This window comes from Fukomys damarensis, unplaced genomic scaffold (genome assembly GCF_012274545.1).
Source record: "Fukomys damarensis isolate Sample0158 unplaced genomic scaffold, DMR_v1.0_HiC HiC_scaffold_39, whole genome shotgun sequence".
Classification (NCBI taxonomy): domain Eukaryota; kingdom Metazoa; phylum Chordata; class Mammalia; order Rodentia; family Bathyergidae; genus Fukomys; species Fukomys damarensis.
In genome coordinates, this window is record NW_022900951.1 from 2,918,849 (window position 1) to 2,939,059 (window position 20,211).

General features: G+C 43.2%; 1 protein-coding gene across 11 annotated transcripts in view; it reads right to left on the minus strand.

Moving 5' to 3' along the window:
• Positions 1-20,211, minus strand: part of Nlgn4x (neuroligin 4 X-linked) — a 350,731-nt gene that overhangs the window by 245,534 nt on the left and 84,986 nt on the right. For 10 of the 11 annotated variants that reach the window (XM_033760136.1, XM_033760134.1, XM_033760129.1 and 7 more), the window contains one exon: positions 11,362-12,168. In XM_033760136.1, coding sequence (XP_033616027.1) covers positions 11,362-11,848 — 487 coding nt within the window. In that variant the 5' untranslated portion in view covers positions 11,849-12,168. Of the gene's footprint in view, positions 1-11,361; positions 12,169-14,153; positions 14,172-20,211 lie in introns of those variants that run through there. The other variant, XM_033760135.1, reaches the window with a different exon arrangement.

Below are 20,211 nucleotides of genomic sequence, written 5' to 3' on the forward strand. Positions count from 1 at the left end.
CTCTCTCTCTCTCTCTCTCTCTCTCTCTCTCTCTCTCTCTCTCTCTCTCTCTCCCTTATACCCCTTTCTTTCTGAGTCTCCCTAATTCACTAAGTTGCACCAATTGAGTTCCAACTTGGGATCCTCCTGTCTCAGCTTCCCAGAGTGTTGGGATTAGAGATGTTTATCAGCATTTCCAGAGCTGCTCTTTGGTGTGCCCTGACTGCACACCAAATGGTCTGCAGATGTGCACTTCACAAGTCCACAAGGCTCTGTTTTCACTGCTATCTGGCTGGCTGTAAGGGCACCAATTGGAGGAATTCTTAATCATAAAGGAGATGAGGTAAAACTAATTTGTTATGAAATTGCACTGGTTTAGGAGAAGTACACAAACAGCAGACCACAAAGGCAAGGACTTACTCCAAACCATGGTGTGTGGTTCCTGAATCAGGCAAAGAAAGAACTCAATTCTCCTAAGCAAGGTAATAGAATGTGATCAACATTAAATAAATAAAAATTAAAGTCAGAGGAACACATTGATATTTTCTATCATAATTATTTCATATAGAGTAACTGATTTTCAAATCACTGGAATCCACAAAAGACACTTAAAGTAATATAGTATAAATAGAAAATACAGATTATATAGAGAGCATAGTATATAGAGAAAATAGTACTACTATAGCTGTTAATATCTGAGAAGGGTAAAAATTTTAAATTTGAATGATCTGGCTAAAAACATATGGAATAAAAATGACAATCTCAAATCAATCTTTTGACAATGAATAAAATTATGTGTTCTGAGAAGCAAAACTCTGCCAAAAAAAGTAAATAATGAGCTAATTGTTGAAAAGAGCCCAGAGTTCCAGGAGCCTAATTTGCACTTCAATTTTCTATTTTTAGTGGGTTTTCTTTAAAAGAATCTCATCATATGTACCGCATAACAACACAGATCTTTAATCCATGAAGATGATTCAGAGTTGTTCAAATTATGAAATAAATCTAAATTGCAAATTAATTAAAATTCATGTAATGGGACATCAATAATTCACGGCACAATTTTTCTTAATGATTCATATAGACATACTTCACAGTATGCAAATCATTTCATTCTAAACTCACGTAATTTTGAACAACTTCACAGAGATTTTTCACATTGCATTGAAATTGCTGAACGCTTTCTGCTTTAAGAGGCAGAACACGCTATCAGAAATGCACCTCAGTTTTCACAGCTTCCTAAAATATTAACTACTTTTCAATTAAACCATGTCAGGGAGATCTTTATTTAATGATGATTCGTAATTGTCTTTATTCATAAGCTGTGTCTACACAACGTCAAATATCCGACCGAGAGATGAAAATTTGAATAATTTAATTTTTTTTCACATAGTTTCTTGGTGATAGCCCAAAACATCTGTCTCCCTGTGGGGAACACGGTCACGCTTGGCCTTTTAACTTAGATTTTTGCTACTATATATGTACCACTGGATTATGTTTTAGTAGGCCACAGCTGAAACAAAATTAACTCCTGAGGAATCATTTCAGAATAACAAGATCAGGGTTGCGACCTTTTCCTGTTTCAAAGTGCCCTTCCCAGAAATACATGTTGACATTTTCTTCATAATCCGTCGCCCTTGGAGGGTGCTTCCTATTCGCTTGAGTACTCAGATCCAGAAATAACTAATATTGGGAATTCAAGAACAATATTACTCTACTCCTTCAAAAACTTTAGGCACAAAATAAGAGATAATGGGAAAGAACGGATAGGCAGATCATTTGCAAATGGGAAAGGGACCAAGAGAGGGAGGAAAGAAAAACGGACTGGAGGGAACGGGGAAAGAAGAATAGTTAGATCTATTAGGTGCATGGACCAACACCCAGGGGGAACGTAAACACTACGTCCTATAGACATGGACTAATAAAAAAAGAAAGTTTACAAACGTGCAAGGCCCACAAATAAGTGAAATAAAAATGCAGCTCCCATCCCATTACCTTTTTAAAAAATACAAAAATGAGGGTTCTTTGATCTCGATGCTTACCCATCCAGAAGAATCATCATGCATTTCATTATAGGGCACTGCCGTAGATTATAAACATTTTAGACCGTCTAACTCCGAGGAACTTATATGATAATTGCTGTTTCTTTTCTCTACTGTTACTGAAGTCGCACTCAGCCTAGATCCCGGCGCACCCACTCTACATGAGTTCTTTCCTTCAATCTCCAAGCCCAACTCTATGTGACACTCAAGGAACTTAAGGCATGGAGAAGCCCAGTGACTGGCACAAAATCCCTGAGCAGGTGTCAGCAAACTGGCCTGCCATTCAGGAAAGCAGTCTTTGGCCACCCCTCCCAGCTGAGCTCGGGGAACAGAGAAACAAAGAAACAGGCATTCCACGAAGCCAGAGAATCCCTCATCCAAGACCAGAACACAATTCCAGGTGGTGAGGGAAAGAAAGGGCGCCCAAAGGCTCTAGCCAAGAGTAGTCCTAAGCGGGAAAGAGGACCTTAAGGGGTGCAGCTGCCATGGGAGAGAAATTCTGTGGTGAAACAAGGACAAAAGACAGTAGTCTGGGTGTGGGTATGTTGCTGCCTGCCTCTCAACACCATTTTCTCTGGTAATGTTTTTCATGATTGGAAAATGACAGTGCTCTCGATTACTCTTCAAAGAAGTGCATCCCTTGAATTTGGTATTTAGCATGGTTTGACATAACAAGGTGAATAAAGCTCGAGCGTCTTCCCTAGGCAATGGTGCTATAGTCCCTCCCTGAACTGGAACCCAAATGTTTCTCCCTGATGTGCTTGGAAGAACACAAGAAGTTATGAGCGTCAAGTGCTATGAAGACAGGGGTGTCTTTTGCTAGCAACACTTGAGGGAGAAAAGGGGACAACACATCACCATCTCAGAACAGAAAGGAAGCCAGCGGGCTTGAAACAGTTTGGCTTTGTTCACAGGATCAACATATAGTTCGTTATGAGTTTCAGGTAACATTACAATATCGCCAAGGTGAAAGATCGCCATGTTCTGAAGGTCAGTGTCCCCCCTTCATGATAACCCCAAGGTTTCAGGAGAACTATCGGGGAACGTAACACAACTTGATTTCCTGGCTGCCTTCGTTCCACCCCTCCAGGACTGCTCCCATCCCCCAAGCCAGCAATGAGTAATGTTGCCATTTTCCGCAGTGCTCCACTGTGATCCTAAATCTCTCTTGAGATTTCACATTCAAGAGTCCTTGGCACTAAACTGGGCTCACTTGCACTGTCTGGGCTAAGTTCCCCTTTTGAGTTCAGCTGTTGAGCACACAAACTTCCTTCCTCCAGTAAGCTTAACTGCCCCCTGCCACTTGGTGCTATGACTTGAGTCAGGGTTGAAATGAACAGGGGAAGTAACTCGCACGTGTTCTGAAGATTAAAACTGGGGCGTTGCTCGAGGACCAGAATTCGAGCAACCGTGAGTGTCAGAATCTTTCCAAATTAAGCACTTTTATATCCAATAAAAGCCCAACGTCCCTGGAGTACACTAAGTGCATGAAAAAATTTGGTGATGGAAGTGAAGGGAAACTGGTCCTGCTTATCACCTACAACTTCTCAAGATGAACGTCACCCCCATCTAGTTCCAACCCTCTGATATCTTCAGAAGCAACTGAATTTTACCTGGACTTTTCTGAGATCCAGGAGTAGGCTTTTCAGACAAAAGACCCAATCAAAACTCTTCCCCAAGTTTGTGCCCTGTTGAATGAAGGAACTCTTTAACTCACTGGTGATTTTGAAAGTGACACAGGATGTTAGCTGTCAGCAAGCAACTTGCCGCATAGAGGAGACTCATTTCCAGAGAAAAGTGAAGAACCAGGCAAGAAGATCTGTGATCGTATTCAAGTTTCTGGTAGCACACACAGGGTATGATTTTTTTTAAAAAATTAAATTACTATGGTGAATGATTGACTTTTTAAAAATTACAAATAAAGGTGTGAGACCTGACTGAGCTGAAGTGACTCCACGTTGGCCCACTAACGGCCCAGAGACTGTTGTTTCACCCTCCCCTTATCTTCCACAGGGAAAACTGCTTAAACACGAAATGCTGTTAAGATCTTAGAACATCTTGCAGGCATCTGTTAACCATCAACGTGTGGCTGTCGAATATGTGACAGCCGGCCACCAGTGAGAATCAGCAGACCATTAACCTTTGCCACCTGACTGCAAGCTTTGAATGTTAGCTCCCCCTGTATCCCCTTAGAAGAAGACCTCAGCCCCTCAGCTGGTGCCTCACTGAGCTACTCGGCTCCAGGAGTGCCGTCTGGCCAGACTAATAAAGGTCTGTTTCATTTTCCAGCTTGTCCGGTGTGCTCCTTCCTGGGTGTTTCTCGCGGCTGTTGAGCTCCTCAGAGCGGTAGGTGAGGCTCTTGGTCTTGCAAAGGTCACACTGCCATGAACAACACTCAAAGCACACACCCTAGCGTCAGACACACTCATCGCATCACTGTTACCACCCTCTGCAGCAGTTCTGGAATTCCTCTTTTCTGAGAGTCTTCGCTTGTGCAGTGCTGGTTGCCTGGATGTCCTGAACAGATAGCAAACATTGACCTCTCAGGAATATTTGTATTTTCTGTATTCACAAGCCTATAGTTGCCTCGCCAGATCCAGTGAATTAGATGGATGAAACACAATGCCATGTTTTTCAGATCCTTGGATGGCACTCAGCAGAAACATTCACTGTATCTTTGATCAAACTCTGTAATGCCACCCACAAGAAGACTTTCAAAACTGCTTCGGCAAATTACAAGAATAATGGGAACATCTGTGTTCAAAGCGAGGGGTGATATTTTGAGAGAGGCCTGTGGCAATGTGTTATTAACTCTACTGATTTTTTTTGCTACCGGGGATCGAACTCAGGACCTCGCGCTGGAAAGGCAGGTAGCAGAACCACTGAGGTAAATCCCTGGCCCCCAACTCTACTCATTTTTATGTGAACTTTCACCATATATTTCCATCACACGTCCTATTTCTGTAAAGCTGCACATTTGACAGACCCCTCAAATCTGGTGTCATAATTTTTTGAACTAAATTTTAATATTCCAATGCCCTTCTGATGCAAATCACAACACCAGGGCCAGCTATGTAGCTCAGCAGTGTGGCACCTGCCTGACAAGCGTGAGGACCCGAGTTTGATCCCCAGTGCATCCCCCATAATCACAGCCCCAGCCCCCCAACCCCTCAAAGCCACAGGGAGACTGGGAAGATTCCTGAATTGGAGACAAATGGATTCTCACTAATATAGCAGGGAGGAAATATCTGTAGCGGTTCCAGAGAAGATGAAAGTGTGCGAACCATGTAAACCAGGCTGCAAGTTGTCTGCATCTTGAGTTAGGGCTGCAGTCTGTAAATGATGTAAATGGATTCTGTTATACAATCAAGAACAAGGGGAGAACTGTTCCACTTCTAATCTCTCTCTCTCTCTCTCTCACTCTCTCTCTCTCTGTCTCTGCCTCTCCCCTTCCGCTCTCACTCTCTGTGTAATCAAGCATCGTTGGCAAACAGTAGAGTACGGACGTCTGACCCTCAGAATCACCCTGAATCTATTTCCCCCGAGTTTGTGGAAAAGGAGTCTTCCACCCAAATATTGCCGGATCACAAAGCCTGGTGACTCCAACTCTATGGGGCTTGGTGTCAAGAGCCATTGAGATTTTGAAAGCATTCCTGGCATGGCACAATTAAAATGCAAATAGAACTCCATCTTCCGTCCTACAGTTAACAGGGCATGCAGTTACCACGGGTCTTTCTACCCAAGCCTTTTGATGGACCCAGATTTCCATGTTCACATTCTCCCACTTTTGTGAGACTTTTTGATGTACGCCTTCTGAATCAAATATTTCTTTTAGGGCAAAACTCAACCATTGATGGATGACAACAAGTTCTCTTAAGAATAACTTTCGTCTAAACTTTCATGAAGCTCTTTGTTCCTCAACTAGGACGATTCTGCTTTTCAGCCTCTAAGACTGTTTATTTTATTTGTGAGCAAATTAAGGGATGGCTAGCAGGTAAGTGAAGCATACTTTTTGAGCGCATCTGTGGGAATGTTGCTAAGGATGACTGGCATGTAGGCTAGAGAATCGAGTGGGGAAGACCCGCCCTAATTGTGAGGCAGCATCCAATAGGATTGCAGCCTATACGGAATGAAAAGGGAAGGAGGAAGTAAGCCTGTACTTGCAGTCTTAATTCTGCTCATGAGGGTAACTCCTGTGCTATGACAATCTCCTCTGCATATCCTCCTCCCGCTTCTTCAGCCTTACAGTACAGAATCAGAGCAATAAATCTCCAGGGAGCTTCTACACCTCGCAACTCACCCTGAATCTCCTTGATTCCTCTTCTCAAGCTTCCAGCCTATTGGGCTAAGCCCCTTCTGGAACCTGGCTTTCCAGCGTGCAGACAGACATTGTGTGTGCTCCTGCCTCTGCTTTTGTCCGTCTACCTAGGAAATCCCCTTCTGCGCTTACATAGGAATGTATATTAACAGTTTTTTTCATTGTTTCTGTTCCCCTGGAGAACCCGAAAGAACATACAGCCACTTCCAGGAGGTCGCTGTCTACATCTCTTCCGTACTTTATTTCAGGGTCCAAGACTTTCATTTAACAGTTCTCAGTGAGTGTGGGCCTAAGATATAGAGCTGAAAACGTCAGAAGCCATATGAAATGGAAAAGATGAGAGTGATACCAAGGCTTTTATTACTGCTCCTTTAACATCTTTCAGCTTTGATTGGGCCAGGGATTTAGCTCAGTGGTGCAGCCACCTGCCTCACAAGCACAAGGTCTCAAGTTGGAGTCCAGGTACAGAAAAAAAAAAAAAAAAAAAAAAAAAAAAAAAAAGGTAAAAAAAAAAAAAAAAAAAAAAAAAACAAACAGACACACTCACACACCAAAACCTGAGGATTTTTAAAGTTTTGATTGTATTGCTGGCAAAAGTAGAATTTCACTTCTGTAGAAAATATAATGGCATTTGTGTTATTACCTTCCAATACTGGAAAGACAACGTTATAATTCGTTCACTGATATTTGATTTTCTTCAATATTTCCTCTTGATTTTAGTATCACAGGGGACAACTGGAATGCTACTGTTTCGAAGAAATGTTTAAAAAGACAGACTTAAGATAAACATTCAGGTAAATGCCTACAAAACCAGCACTCTGGGAGGATGAGACAGGACTATTCCAAGTTTGAGCCCAAGTCGGGAGGCACACGTTTTGTTCTACGATGTAATAGGAAGTAGTCAACCTGTTCTATTGCTTCGTAATGCATCTTGGACAAATGTGTGGCTTTTTCTCTTCCACTCAGTATACTGTAAGATATCTTTCCTGATTTTCCACTCAAATCATGTCAGATAGAACCTCTCTACTTTTTTAACTCCACCTCTAAATAATACCAAAGCGTTTCATTAAAAAAATCATTCTTTCCATACCTGATAATACCCGATAATAGCCAAGGTTCTCCTGAAAACATTGAGCATTTCAACAGCTACTCTTTCTACATTCACCTGCCACTTCAGGGAGAAAAATCATGGATTCCAGTGTCATTGCTCATATATGAACCAATGTGTGGATATCTGATTTTTTTATAGCAGATTTGGTTTTCTGAGTTGATGTTCACTAGGTGTCTAACTAACTGACTTAGCCACCCACATATTGGGCTTCACTACCCCCAAATAGTTCTCTCTGTCTCTCTGACACACACACACACACACACACACACACACACACACACACACACAGAGCTACCATGCAGATATGTAGATCCTGGCTTCGCCCTTGCTTTTTAACAATTCTACTATATCCCCTGATTGAGGTTGAATGATTTTGTCTTTATTTGAACATCTATCCAAAGGTTACCTGTGCCGTTCTAAGTCATTCAGTTAGCCTGTCATTTGGATCCCGCAGAGAAATCATCCGTGGAAATGTAAATAAATTGGTGAGAATTGTAATGTAGGAATAAGCTATAAAGGAAAACACCAAAGTTTCATAGACCATCATGTTCATTTACACAAACAGTCTCCCTTTCAGCAAGACCTGATCTGTCTTATATGGGAGCTATAAAATTATTCTTTTTCAGAAGAAAAATTGTGTTTCATAAAACTCTTATATGGCAACACTGAGGAATTCATATCTAGAGTAAATAAAGAATGTAGAAAAACTTATAGCCTCATGAATAGATACTTCACAAAGGAAGCAGTAAAAATGGCCAAGGTGGACATGAAAAGATGTTCAGCATGTTTGGCCATTACAAACTCGCTTATTAAAGCAATGATATATATTTAATTGCTGTCAGCAAACTCTCAAAGAAAAAAATTCTTTTGGGGTTGTGAGGTAAAAGGAACCCTATGCATTACTGGTGAGAAATAATCACATGTAGTCACTATGGAAATTGGTATGAAGATTCCTCAGAAAAATTAAAGATAGAAACTTTACTTGACCCAGCTATAGCTCTTATGGGAACCTTCCTGAAAGACTTAAAAGATGGAACTTATGGTGAACCTACACACATGTCCATGGATAAAGCAGCACAACTCTTAACAGGTGTATCTTGGAAAGGGAATATAGATGCAGCGACAGAATAGCAGATGCAGATATACGGTATTTATGTGCAATGGAGTATTACACTGCCATAAAGAAGGATGAAGTTGAATCATTTGTAGGAAAAAGGGTGGATCTTGATTTGACAAGAGTAAGTGACATAAATCTGACATAGAAGGTTAACTATTGCATGGCTTCTTCCAAGGAAACAAGTCCAAAGTATGCATATTTAAAGAGCAAAATAAAAGATGGATGATAGGAAACAAGCAGACAGACTTGGAGAAGTGGGAAGGGCTTATGGGGTCTGGGGAAGGTAGGAGGGGAAGGAGGAGAAAAAAGGATCAAGATGGGATATGTGTTCCCCATCATGAATATATGTATTATGTACTCTAAACATATAGTATTAAAAAATTAAATACGTGTCCAACAACTTTCCTCAAGCATGTTATATAATTTAATGCCACCCACTTAACTGAAGAAAGTCTGCATCTGGCTTTTAAACACATCTCCATATTACATAGAAATAGAAACGGAAATATTGGTGCCAAACGGAAGAAGGAAGAGAAAATGGATGCTGGAGTATCCACGTGAAACGGTGAACTGCAAATATCTCATGTTCCTAGATCGCTGCCACTAACATGAAATACGGTCAATATATAAAAAGGTCGATGTATTTTTAGGGGAAATCACCGTGACACCAAATTCCCATGTGATTTCTTTTTTCCCCCGAGGGTTCCTTCGCTCAGTTAGTCAATCACTGGGCCGGGGATTTAGCTCAGCAGTTCCACCGCCTGCCTTGCAAGCGCCAGGACTTGAGTTCGATCCCCGGTACCAAAAAGAATCAGTAATGAATGCCTGAGCCCCACATTCATTGTCAAGTTGGTATAATTAAGAAAATATCCCACTAATTTAATGGCCCAATAGTTTCCCAGATGATGATTCTTTCTGCAAACACAGCAGCACATAGCTTTGAACCTTTGCCAGAAAATTCCCATGTGTCCATACACAGCACGGGGAGATCCATGCTGCCCTTTCTGCCCTATTAGACCCCTGATTTGCTTCAAGAAAACCTGTGGACGGATGGCTTGGTAACGCCTACGGAACTCCAAACAAGTGGCGATGGGGTTACTATTAAATGGGGACTGCTTTTCCTTTCCCATGAGGTAGCTTTTTTTTTTTTTAATACTCCCCGATTCCGATTCAACGCAAAGAGCAAGAGAATGGAGAAAGCGGCTCTTTTCAGATCTCAGTCCACACAGTGGGACACACATGGCGACGTGGTGGGAGCGCCATTCATTTTCTTCCCAGTTGGTCTGCCCTGACCCTGGTGCCCTAGACTGGGGCGGGGGTCCTCCTATCTGAAGCGCCTCCCTCGTTTCCAAGATTGGCGCTGCATAGCCACGAACTCAGGCAGCTTGGCGAAACCCTTAGAAAGGCAGCATTCGATCTCAGCTTAACTCCATGGAGCAGATGAAGATCTGGACTTCACAGGATGATTCTGTGCTCGGTCACCATAACCACAGCCCAGCGTGCCAGGACCCAGGGATAATAATTCATTTCCTTTCCACGCGCTCTCCTCTGGGATACCAGTGACACTCAGCCCCTGCCTGGTTGGTTTAGGTACTTCCATGGAGAAAACGAATAAGGCCAGCAGCCATCCAATTTGGTGAACCGTGCAGTAAATGGCACATCTTACTTCAGGCTTTCAGCCCGATCTAACTGGAAAACATCGGCTAGGGATTGAGGTATAAAAAATACATTTAAAAAAAGAGATGACAGGGGAAACCGTATCCATAAAAAAATGCAAACGGCACATGCAAATTCTATGGTAGCTGCGCCTAGAATTTCCATGAGTGACCACTTTCGGTTTTAATACGTTTTCACTGTCTGGTTTTCTTCTGCTATGTCTAAGAATAGCACGCATTAGAATGAAAAGAGAAAGCACAACATCACTCATCAAGTGTTCATGAGAAAATTAAATTTGAAATCCTCACACACAAATTGCCCTAGCCTTGGACAAATTGAATGTTTTGAAATTTTGGCGAAAGATTTTCCTTGCTCTTTAATAAAAAAGGACTATTTCTATATGCGAGCACCTAATGCAGCTAGAATCCTCTGATTGTACTCCTTTGCTAGTTTATTAGAGTGAATATTAAAAGAAAACGACACCAAAATTTAGTTTAACAAGATTAATTCTAAACAATGAAATTCAGTTACTGTTTTTTTGATATTTATTGTTTGGGATTGCAAGACAATCATTTTTGTCTTCCTTTCGGAGATTTGATAAATACATAGGTGAATAAATAAATAAATCTCAAGTCCTTAAGACACCACCATTACTTCATTTCCCTTTCAAGATCAATCCATCAATCAATGTACTAACGTCTTAAGTCCTTGAGACAGAAAGAACCTTTTCTTATATCTGTCAGTCTGCAAATTTGAGAATCGTAATGTGTTTAATCCTATCACTTTGTAGCCTGGCTTCCTCAGGGATGACTCGGTATCAGCCCGTAACACTGCACGCGATCCTACGGATCAGCTCTTGCAAGGAAACCCTATCACCGCGGGAAGACGATCCTCCGAAAATAATTCAGGTCATATAATTCTAGTTTTCTTCTGACACTTGTTTAAGGCAAATCAAGCACCTGAAGTTGCTTCGGCACCGCTCTGGGAAGTGGAAATAAACAAACAGACAAGCAAGCAAAGAAACCAGATAAACGGGTTAAAGAAAACACCATGCGTGTGATATTGCACAAGCTGCGTGGAGAATCTGCCTGCGACCCAGCAAGACCGCGCGAGCGGCCTGCGGTTCAAGTAAAGCACTTACCATCTTCGGTGGGCACGTAGATGTTTAGGTACAGGCAGTCTTCGTTCTGATCTTGTACGTACGTCATCAAAGTATCCAAATTGGCTGTAAACCAGATGGGTAGCATGTCGTGCAACAAAGACCTCTCGTCCAGGTGTTGTGGACACACGGCTGCAAACTGAGTGGCATTGCGAACCCCGGTCCAAGAGGACGGAGGCTCAGGAGGCTGAAACCGTCTCTCTCCCGTGGGAGGCGAGGCGTAGGGCACCCCCAGATATTGCTCCACGGGACCCAAGATCTCATTGGGTAGTGGCGTTCTTAGGCCCCGGATTTTTCCATAGTTTGTGTTGACGACCGGATACTGCGCCTGGCTGTCGATCAGCGTGAACTTGACTGCGAGAGCCGTTACCCACAGGAGAACGTTGGAGTTGACCATCACGCAGACCGGGGTGCAAAACAGCGGGAGCCATAAGAGTCCCCTGGGCCTCGACATGGTTTTCTTCCACATGTGCGGGTGTCCGAGGGAGCGGACTCCAGTAGAAGCAAAGCCAAAGCCAGGTGCTGCGCCAGGAACTGGGCACAGAGGGACGTAGGGGGAGGGCAGGAGACCCAGCAGCTGTGGACGAGAGGAACAGGCTTCTCCAGCTGCTCATAGACAGAGCCACAAGTTATGAAGCAGGATGGCACTCTTCCTGGGAACCCATCGCTCAAGAGGACCCCGCTGCTATCCTGCAACCAGACGCCACCAACGGCAGCACTCCCGAAGCAGGCGGTGACCTTCCGACACCTCCCGAGGTCCTGGACTCCTTATGAAAACTCCAAAGCTCCCTAGAGGGACGAGAGAAGAGACAGAGATCGTGAAGTCAAAACAGTCACCAACTACCTGTGCCGTGCAAACCATGAGAACCAACTTGGAAATTCATGTCCAGTGCTGAGCTTGAACTAGAGAGAGCATGATGTGTCATTTTGGCCTTTCACCCTGTCTTCGAGAACAAGGCCCAATATTGAGGAAAAAAATAGGCAAAGAGGGCTTGTGGATTGGAGTCTCAAAAGTTACAAACTTTCCACAGGTGACTGTAAAGATTCATCCCAATTTTCTATCTTTCATAAGATCATTTGATCAACAGGTAGACATTTCAAACACAGGGCTTTTCACGCCTTCAAGGAAATTGTCCATTTTCCCCAAAGGGATATCAAGAGTTAATGAAAGACTTGCCTGACGTAGGGCAAATGGAAACACACACTAGGGCAGACCTGGATTTCAGGAGGTGGGAATATTTATCGGATATCACAAAAATGTGAGTCATTTAGTGGAAAGTATGTAAACTTTGGACACTAATTCACGTGGGTTTGTTCAATTTAATATTTAGGAAGTACGACCCCTTGCCCTGAATCTCAGCTTCAGTAAGATAGTGCATTTGATGCTTATTTTTGAGCAAGATCTCACGGTGCTGCCCAAACTAGATTGAAGTTGAGACCCTACTGCCTCAGACTCCCTAGTAGCTGAGATTCCAGTCCCATTCCACCATCCCAGGTAAGATGGTGCATGCAGGCATGTGCTGTAGAGCTTGTCAGTCTGACATCATTCTTGACTAGAAGTACTGAGGCTGATATCCAGACTGCTACTTATGTTATCTAACGCCTCCCATGGTACTTAGTTCCCGCTGCAGTGCTTGTAAAAAGCAAACACTGCACTGGAGTTACTATGCTTGGTTATGGTTCCACTCCACAGTGTCCTTCTGAAGCTCACACACTTGGAATGTAGTTGGATCAGTGTTGCCTACATGCCTCTGTGCAGTCAGCTATGGATGGGTGCAGTAGCTGAAGGCGCTGTTTGGAAGCAAAGCCTGGAGAAAAAATCAATCTCTGGTTGCATGTGAAAGGCGGAGCTGAAGCTTCTGCCCTGCCCCAGAGCCACTGCCCTGTGCTGATAGAATAATCTAGGCGTGCGCTTGTCAGTCCCAAGCATCGGGACACATGGTAAGTAGCATATACATCATCAGTGGCACGGAAAGAAAGTCTTTCACAGCTTTCCAGATCATACTGTCCCTTCTGGCTCTCAGTTTCAAGCACTGTTACTCTGATGGGGGCTTGGCATCGACTAACCTCGCCATGTACAGGCGTCCGTCCTCCGGGAGGAAGAGGGTGTTAAATCGGGTGGGTTGGCACCTTGCCACAAGCCAACTTTGTGGGGACGCACTCGTATTTGAGGAGAATGAGACTCGGGGTCTCCTGTCTCAGACGCTTTAGCTGAACCTGCTCGGGAGACGGGGTGCTGCAAAAGACATTCTGCTGGAAAGACCGGTTCAACACAACATCCCACAGTCTGCCAAATCCACCAGAGTCCAAGTTTGAGTGTGACTCTGAGGGAGGGAAGTGCTGAAACAGATTCACTATCCTCTGCTGAGCTCAACTTCTGAAATCTTTCTGTAGGTCTAGTACTAATACAGTGCCTGGTGATCATTCGGAAAGCCCCCAGTGCTGCCTTCAGATTGTGACCAGAAATAGGTAACACGCAGACCCTGGCCACTAGGGGTGTGACCTCAAAGATGTGTCTCCCCCCTGGCTCCTGCCTTCCCACGCTGCGTCCTGACAATCCCAATAAGAGCAGCTCTTCCCCACCGTGACTTTCCACTGCGCAATTTCTGTCCCAGAGCCAGCCCTGTGGAGCAAAGCTCTGAGCCACGATAAACCTTTCCTCATTTCCATCATGGCTATCGGATGCTGCATCACAGCAACAGGAGAGTGACCAGCACACCCTCCTGTTGGACCCGGGAGGAGTGGACTTTCAAAGGGTCACCTCCTCCACTTACCTGTGCTTTGGGGATTTGAGCACCTCTTATAAATCCGTGCTCTTACCACAGCGGGGAATGCTGTGAACCAGCACCCAGATTGTTGAGCTATCTCCTCAGGCTGACGGGGCCAGAGAAATTCCATCAGGCACTGCAGAGGATAATATTACTTTAAAAGAGTGTTCTTGGACTCCAAAATAAACACGCGTGCTTACAAGTAAGCTGTGGGTATTTCAGAGCATCACCACACTAGGCCATGAGTATGTGTTTCTTTCAGTTGAAATGTGGAGCTGAATATATCAAAAAGCCATCTTTGAAAAACCCAAAAGCGTATCAGAGCTGGATCTACCCAGCAACCATCATACACTCCACTGGGGGATACCCTACTGCATGCAGGACACAGCTAATCAGAATGGAATGCAAAGGCACTAGAAATTGGGATTGTTACTTGGAAAATAACTAATAGCATTCCACCAAATGGGAGATTTATGTATCTGCTTCTATCTTGGACTTTTCCGGCAGACAGCATTTGGTTGTCTGCCAGCCAGTAATCCAATTTCCGTATAATTAAGAGCCAGAGGAGAAGAAGAAAGCAGTGATGATACATGTGGAGCTTTCAGTTTTCCTGAAACCCCGTCTGTTTTGAAACCAGTGCTCCTTTTCATTTCTTCAACCTTCCCTATCCTAAGAGGAAACGCAATTTATTTAACTCAAACCTGGATTAAAAATCTGAGTCCTGGGTCGTAGAAAGTGTCTGCGATCAGAAGGAGGTGAGTATGTATACCTCCACAGATTGTGAATAAAATAGTGTGTCCCATCTGGAAGTGGTGCCATATGCAATGGGTATATGGCACGAGATATATTAAATCAAGTAGAGGGTTTAAAGGCTGACCTGGTCAAAATATGGCTGTGTGGAGAGGGACACAGTAACAAGTTCCAGTGCCTGCCAGCAGTCCATGACGAGTAGCTAATGTAATTTCTTTGGGTCCCACTTTATCTCTGTGTTTAAAGCTTTTTGAGATGAAATGAGACAGCTCACAGTGCCATACGATTCCAGAACAGACCATTCAATCGGTGTAGAATGCAGTGGGTGCGTTTCTCTGGTGATTATTAAAAAACTAAATTAACCCACTCCTTATATTCCCGAACTCAACGTGGATGAGAACATCTGTGAGTCCCTTAGGGCTAATAACACGCCAAGCTGAGTCACACTGAGACTTCAGGACTGGAGTTGTACGACCAACTTCTGCATAATCCGGTATCTCCACAAGCTTCTGAAGGACAGTGACCAATGATCAAGCAGGTGCTTTCAAGGGGAAGGGACATCATGTCTCTTCACATGTACAAACTCTAAGTTAGGCATTCATGAGATTCACAAGTCAAGCCCTACACCTGTTTATTTGCTCATATTTTTAAAATCAGCTAAGTTGGAGAAAAGCAACATCATCCGAAACCAGTGTTTCTCCAGATCTGCACGACAGAAATCGTAAACTGTATGGTTTGTTCTTGGTTGAGTGGACTCTCTCCTCTGTCTTCTAGGGTGCTCTGTGGCAAGTCTGGCCCCTACCAAGCAGGTGTCAAGAGTACTCCCCAAACAGTTATAATAAATAAAAAGACCTCTGCATAGTGTAAACTGACCGCTGGAGGACAAAAACCACCTCACCATGAGAACCACTGATTCAAGCACTCAAAAAGGGATTATAACGGTGATCTAAATGATTAAGTCTCTAGGTCCACATACATATCATAATAAACTCTGTGTTTCTATGTGTGTGTGTGCTCATGTGTATGTGCCACATGAATCTCATGCCAATGTTCTGATTTTCAGCATTGTAAGAAATGTGGATCTGTGAAGGTGAAACGAAGTGTTGTGCCCCAACACAATTAAACAATCGTGCAAATACAGTCGCCAAACATATCCTCAGGAGCAAAGGAAATAAGATTCTATGTGAGGCTCACAAACTGGGAAGAATTTCATGAGAGCCTGAATGTTATGGGTAGATAGAAAAATTAGACAGACAGATAGATAGATAGATAGATAGATAGATAGATAGATAGACAGATAGATAGACAGATAGATATAAATAGATTGATGCATAGATGGATGGACAGATAATTTATAGGTTACAGGCAGATGGAAAGGGATACAATAGATGACAAGAATTAGCTGACAGATATCAGATAGACAGATAACAGACAAATACATTGGATGGATAGATAGATGATAAAGAGATAGTTAATTGAGATGATAAATAATATAATTTCGATATGAGAGATCATATATAGATGACAGATGAGGTTGGGCAGAACTGATGATGTAAAGACGATAACAGATATGCAATTTAGATTTAGATGTGGATACATTTTAATTTACATATAGGTAGATTTTTTTTTATTTTCCCAACAGATACATTTTTAATTTTCGCAAAAGAGGAAGTGGACATGACCAAAGGAATCTTACAAATTGGAATGAGTAAAAAAAAAAATTACTGACAAAGGAATAACGCTCATTGCATGGAACATTCATCACTTGGGAGTAAAGATGGATTGAGAGTATGTGTGCTTGCAGAAGTGGCCCATGATAGCAAGAACTCAGAATGGGATTTTTACTTGATTTATGACATATTTAGGTTGCGTCTGAGGTTGCGGCTAACATAAATTATTTGGAACTGTCCAAATAAGAATTGTTAGTAATAAAAATGGCAATAACTTCAGCCTTAAAGAGTGCACTGTCTTAATTGAGACAAGCTAAATTTTAGGACTTATATGTAAGATAAGCCCTGATCAAACAGACTTTAGTACTTGGGCATTGTAATGAATAAAATCCTATCTCTTGGGAGTTCACTGCCTGAGTTTTGCAGACTGGGGTTAGAAAACAGAGATGCTGTAAAAATGAGAAGATATCTGACTTGAATCTACCTCTCCTGTGGGCTCCTCCTATCAATACTGGGCCACCCGGTCTACTACCCATGATGGGCACAGGAAAAATCCACTTTCTTTTCACTTTCATTCCCAGCACTGGGGGGAGCAAAAGCAAAAGCTGCTAGCCCTCACTCCAATCCCAGAGGGTGGACACCATTCCTTCGGAGCTGTTTCTCATGGGAGCCCACTACAGCTCTTCCCGAAACTGTGTGCATTCAGTGTGCTACTCCTTTGGGTGGGTACCACGACATTTAATGGCACCTAAGCTGAATATAGTCTGTCTATGGTTCTGAAAGCCAGAGTTCTTTCTTGATGTCGCCAAGCACAACTGTTTCCTAGACGAATATCCTATTTTCTGTTCAGGGATACACACACACACAGACACACACACTCTCACAAACACACACAGTCTCACACACATCCTCAATCCTCAATCCATATCCGTGACTCAGTCAAGGCCAGAAGCCAGCCTGTCCCTCTGTTTTTGTGTCTATTTAATATTTCGGTGTTAACTTCCTCTCCTACATGAACAGGGTCACAACCTACTTTGCCCTCCATCAGATCTGGAAGTCATTTTCATATTCATCAAGCAGTATCCCTTTTAACAATCAGATCTCATTAAAATTGTACTACTTGGAGGAACCTAAGCATTCAGCTCTAAAAGGACTAGAGGAAGAAATGAAGATGCCAAATGTCCTATCCCTCAAGGTGACTGCACCACAAGAGACATAGCAGAAGGATCGATCTTGTCACTGTTATCATTATTTCTGTTCGCCCACTGAGCAGTTGAGCCGCAGGACTCAGAACAGGAATTTCCAACAGGTGGCTTCACAGAACTCAGTTCTCCCGAGGGAAAGGAGTCAATGGCTTCCTTGTTGAAGCCACGATTGACTGGGTAGGAAAATCACTCAAGAGTCACGAAAGGCAATGACATCATCAAGAATAAAGCCTGGGTCTCCTGACAGTAACCTGCAAACAGCCACACTTGACACAGACTGTACAAATAGGCCAAGTTTAAAGCTGAGGTGGGCTATGTTTCAGGCCCTAAGACTTTGATGGCTAACAGACAAAAGACATTTTTTTTTTCTTGTTCACAGTCCTGGAGGCTGGAAATTCAAGGTTAAGATATACATGGTGAGTACTCCTCCCTCAGTCACAGAGGACACCTTCTGGCTATGTCCTCACTTAATGGAAGGGGCAGGGAGCTCCGTGGGGTCCCTGTGATGAGGACACGGATTTTATCATACTGGCTCCAACCTCGGGAACTCAGCAACTCTTGGGTCCTCACCTCCTGAAATTACCACCTCGGGTTAAAGATTTAGTATTGGAATGTGAGGGACACACGGTCCACCCATTGCACTGGTCAAAATGTTCATTATTACTGGATTAGATAACTTGTGGTGCCGTATGTGATCCTACAGCCTGGGCAGCTGACAGACTGCAGACCTTGGTGGCCCAGTCCTGGAGGCTGAAGGCTACTGTACTAGTTTCTCCCTGTCTCAGTCCATCCGGGCCGCCATCTGCAATCCCACAGCCCGGGTGCTGACACATGGCAGAGCTCGGTGCCCGGTCCTGGGGGCTGAAGTCCACTGTTCTAGTCCGTTCCCGTCCCAGTCCATCGGGGCTGCCATGTGCAATCCCACAGCCTGGGTGCTGACACACAGCAGAACTCGGTGTCCAGTCCTGGGGGGCTGAAGTCCACTGCTCTACTCTGTCCCTGTCTCATTGCATCGGGGCTGCCATGCGCAATACCACAGCCCAGGTGCTGACAGATAGCAGAGCCTGGTGGCCCAGTCCCAGAGGCTAAATTCCAATATACAGGTACGGCAGAACACATACCTGGTGAGGGTTGCTTCCTGGGTCATGTATGGTGTCTTCTCACTGTGTCCTCACACGATGAAAGAGGCAGGGGGTACTCTGTGCTCTTTGTGATAAGCACACAGATCCATTCAAGAGGGTTCACCCTCATAACCTCATTACTTGGCAAAGCCCCTATCTGCTGACAACATTGTTCTGGGGGTGAGGATTTGAATACAGGAATTTCAAAAGGACACAAACTCTCAGACCATATCAGTACTCCATAAAGATCACTATTTAAGATGAAATTAATGGGACACACACGTGTAAATACTAAAGAGTTTCTCTGGTGTGATAAAGGTGTAAATAAGGATCAAAATGTATAATTGATAGTGTAACAGGAAAAAAGGTCTAAAGGATTAGGGGAAGTAGGAGGGGTAGGGAAAAGGTAAGAAGGGAAAAGAAAATAAGAGAAAAGGAAAAACTGGAAACAAAGTCTTTGTAAACTGGGAAGGGTGGAGGGGATGCAGGGAGAGCAGGAGAATGCGGGAAACCATAAGAAACGAGATACATCATGTGAAGATCCCAGTGACGAATGTAACTATTTTATGACTAAAATGTACCAATTACAAAACCTAGGATTAGAGGTCCCATGTGACCCAGCTATTCTCCTACTGGGTATCTTTCCAAAAGAATTAAAAGAATCATATCACAGTGATATATGCACACCCATGTTTATAGTGGCACGGTTTATAATAGCTAAAACTTGGAAACAGCCAAACTGCCCATCAACAGGAGAGTAGATAAAGAAGATGTGTTTTTTTGTGTAAAATACCATACTACTCAGCCATAAAGAAGAGAAAGTAGAGTCATTCGTAGGAAAATAGATACTTATTGAGGATATACTCTTAAGTGAAATAAATAGGACATGCATGTGTAAATACAAAATAGTTTCTCTGGTGTGAAAAACTAAAAGTGTAAATAAGGTTCAAATCATATAATGGATAATGTGTAATAGGAAGAATAGGTGTACAGGAATAGGGGAGGTGAGAGGGGTAGGGGAAAGGAAAGAAGGGAAAAGAAAAAAATACAACAAAAGGGAAAATGGAAACAGTCTTTGTAAATAAGGAGGGTTGGAAGGGTGAAGGCACAGCAGGGTAGGGGGAAAAATGAGAACAAAGATCTGTCATGTAAAGGTACAAGTTCCCAATGATGAATGTCACTGTACTGAACACCTAAAATGCACCAATGAATTTGATGAAAAAAACTCTATTTAAGAGACTGATAATATATCATTGATATAGAGTGGGAGGCTTTGTATTTGATTCTCAACAACAACAACAACATCAACAACAACAAC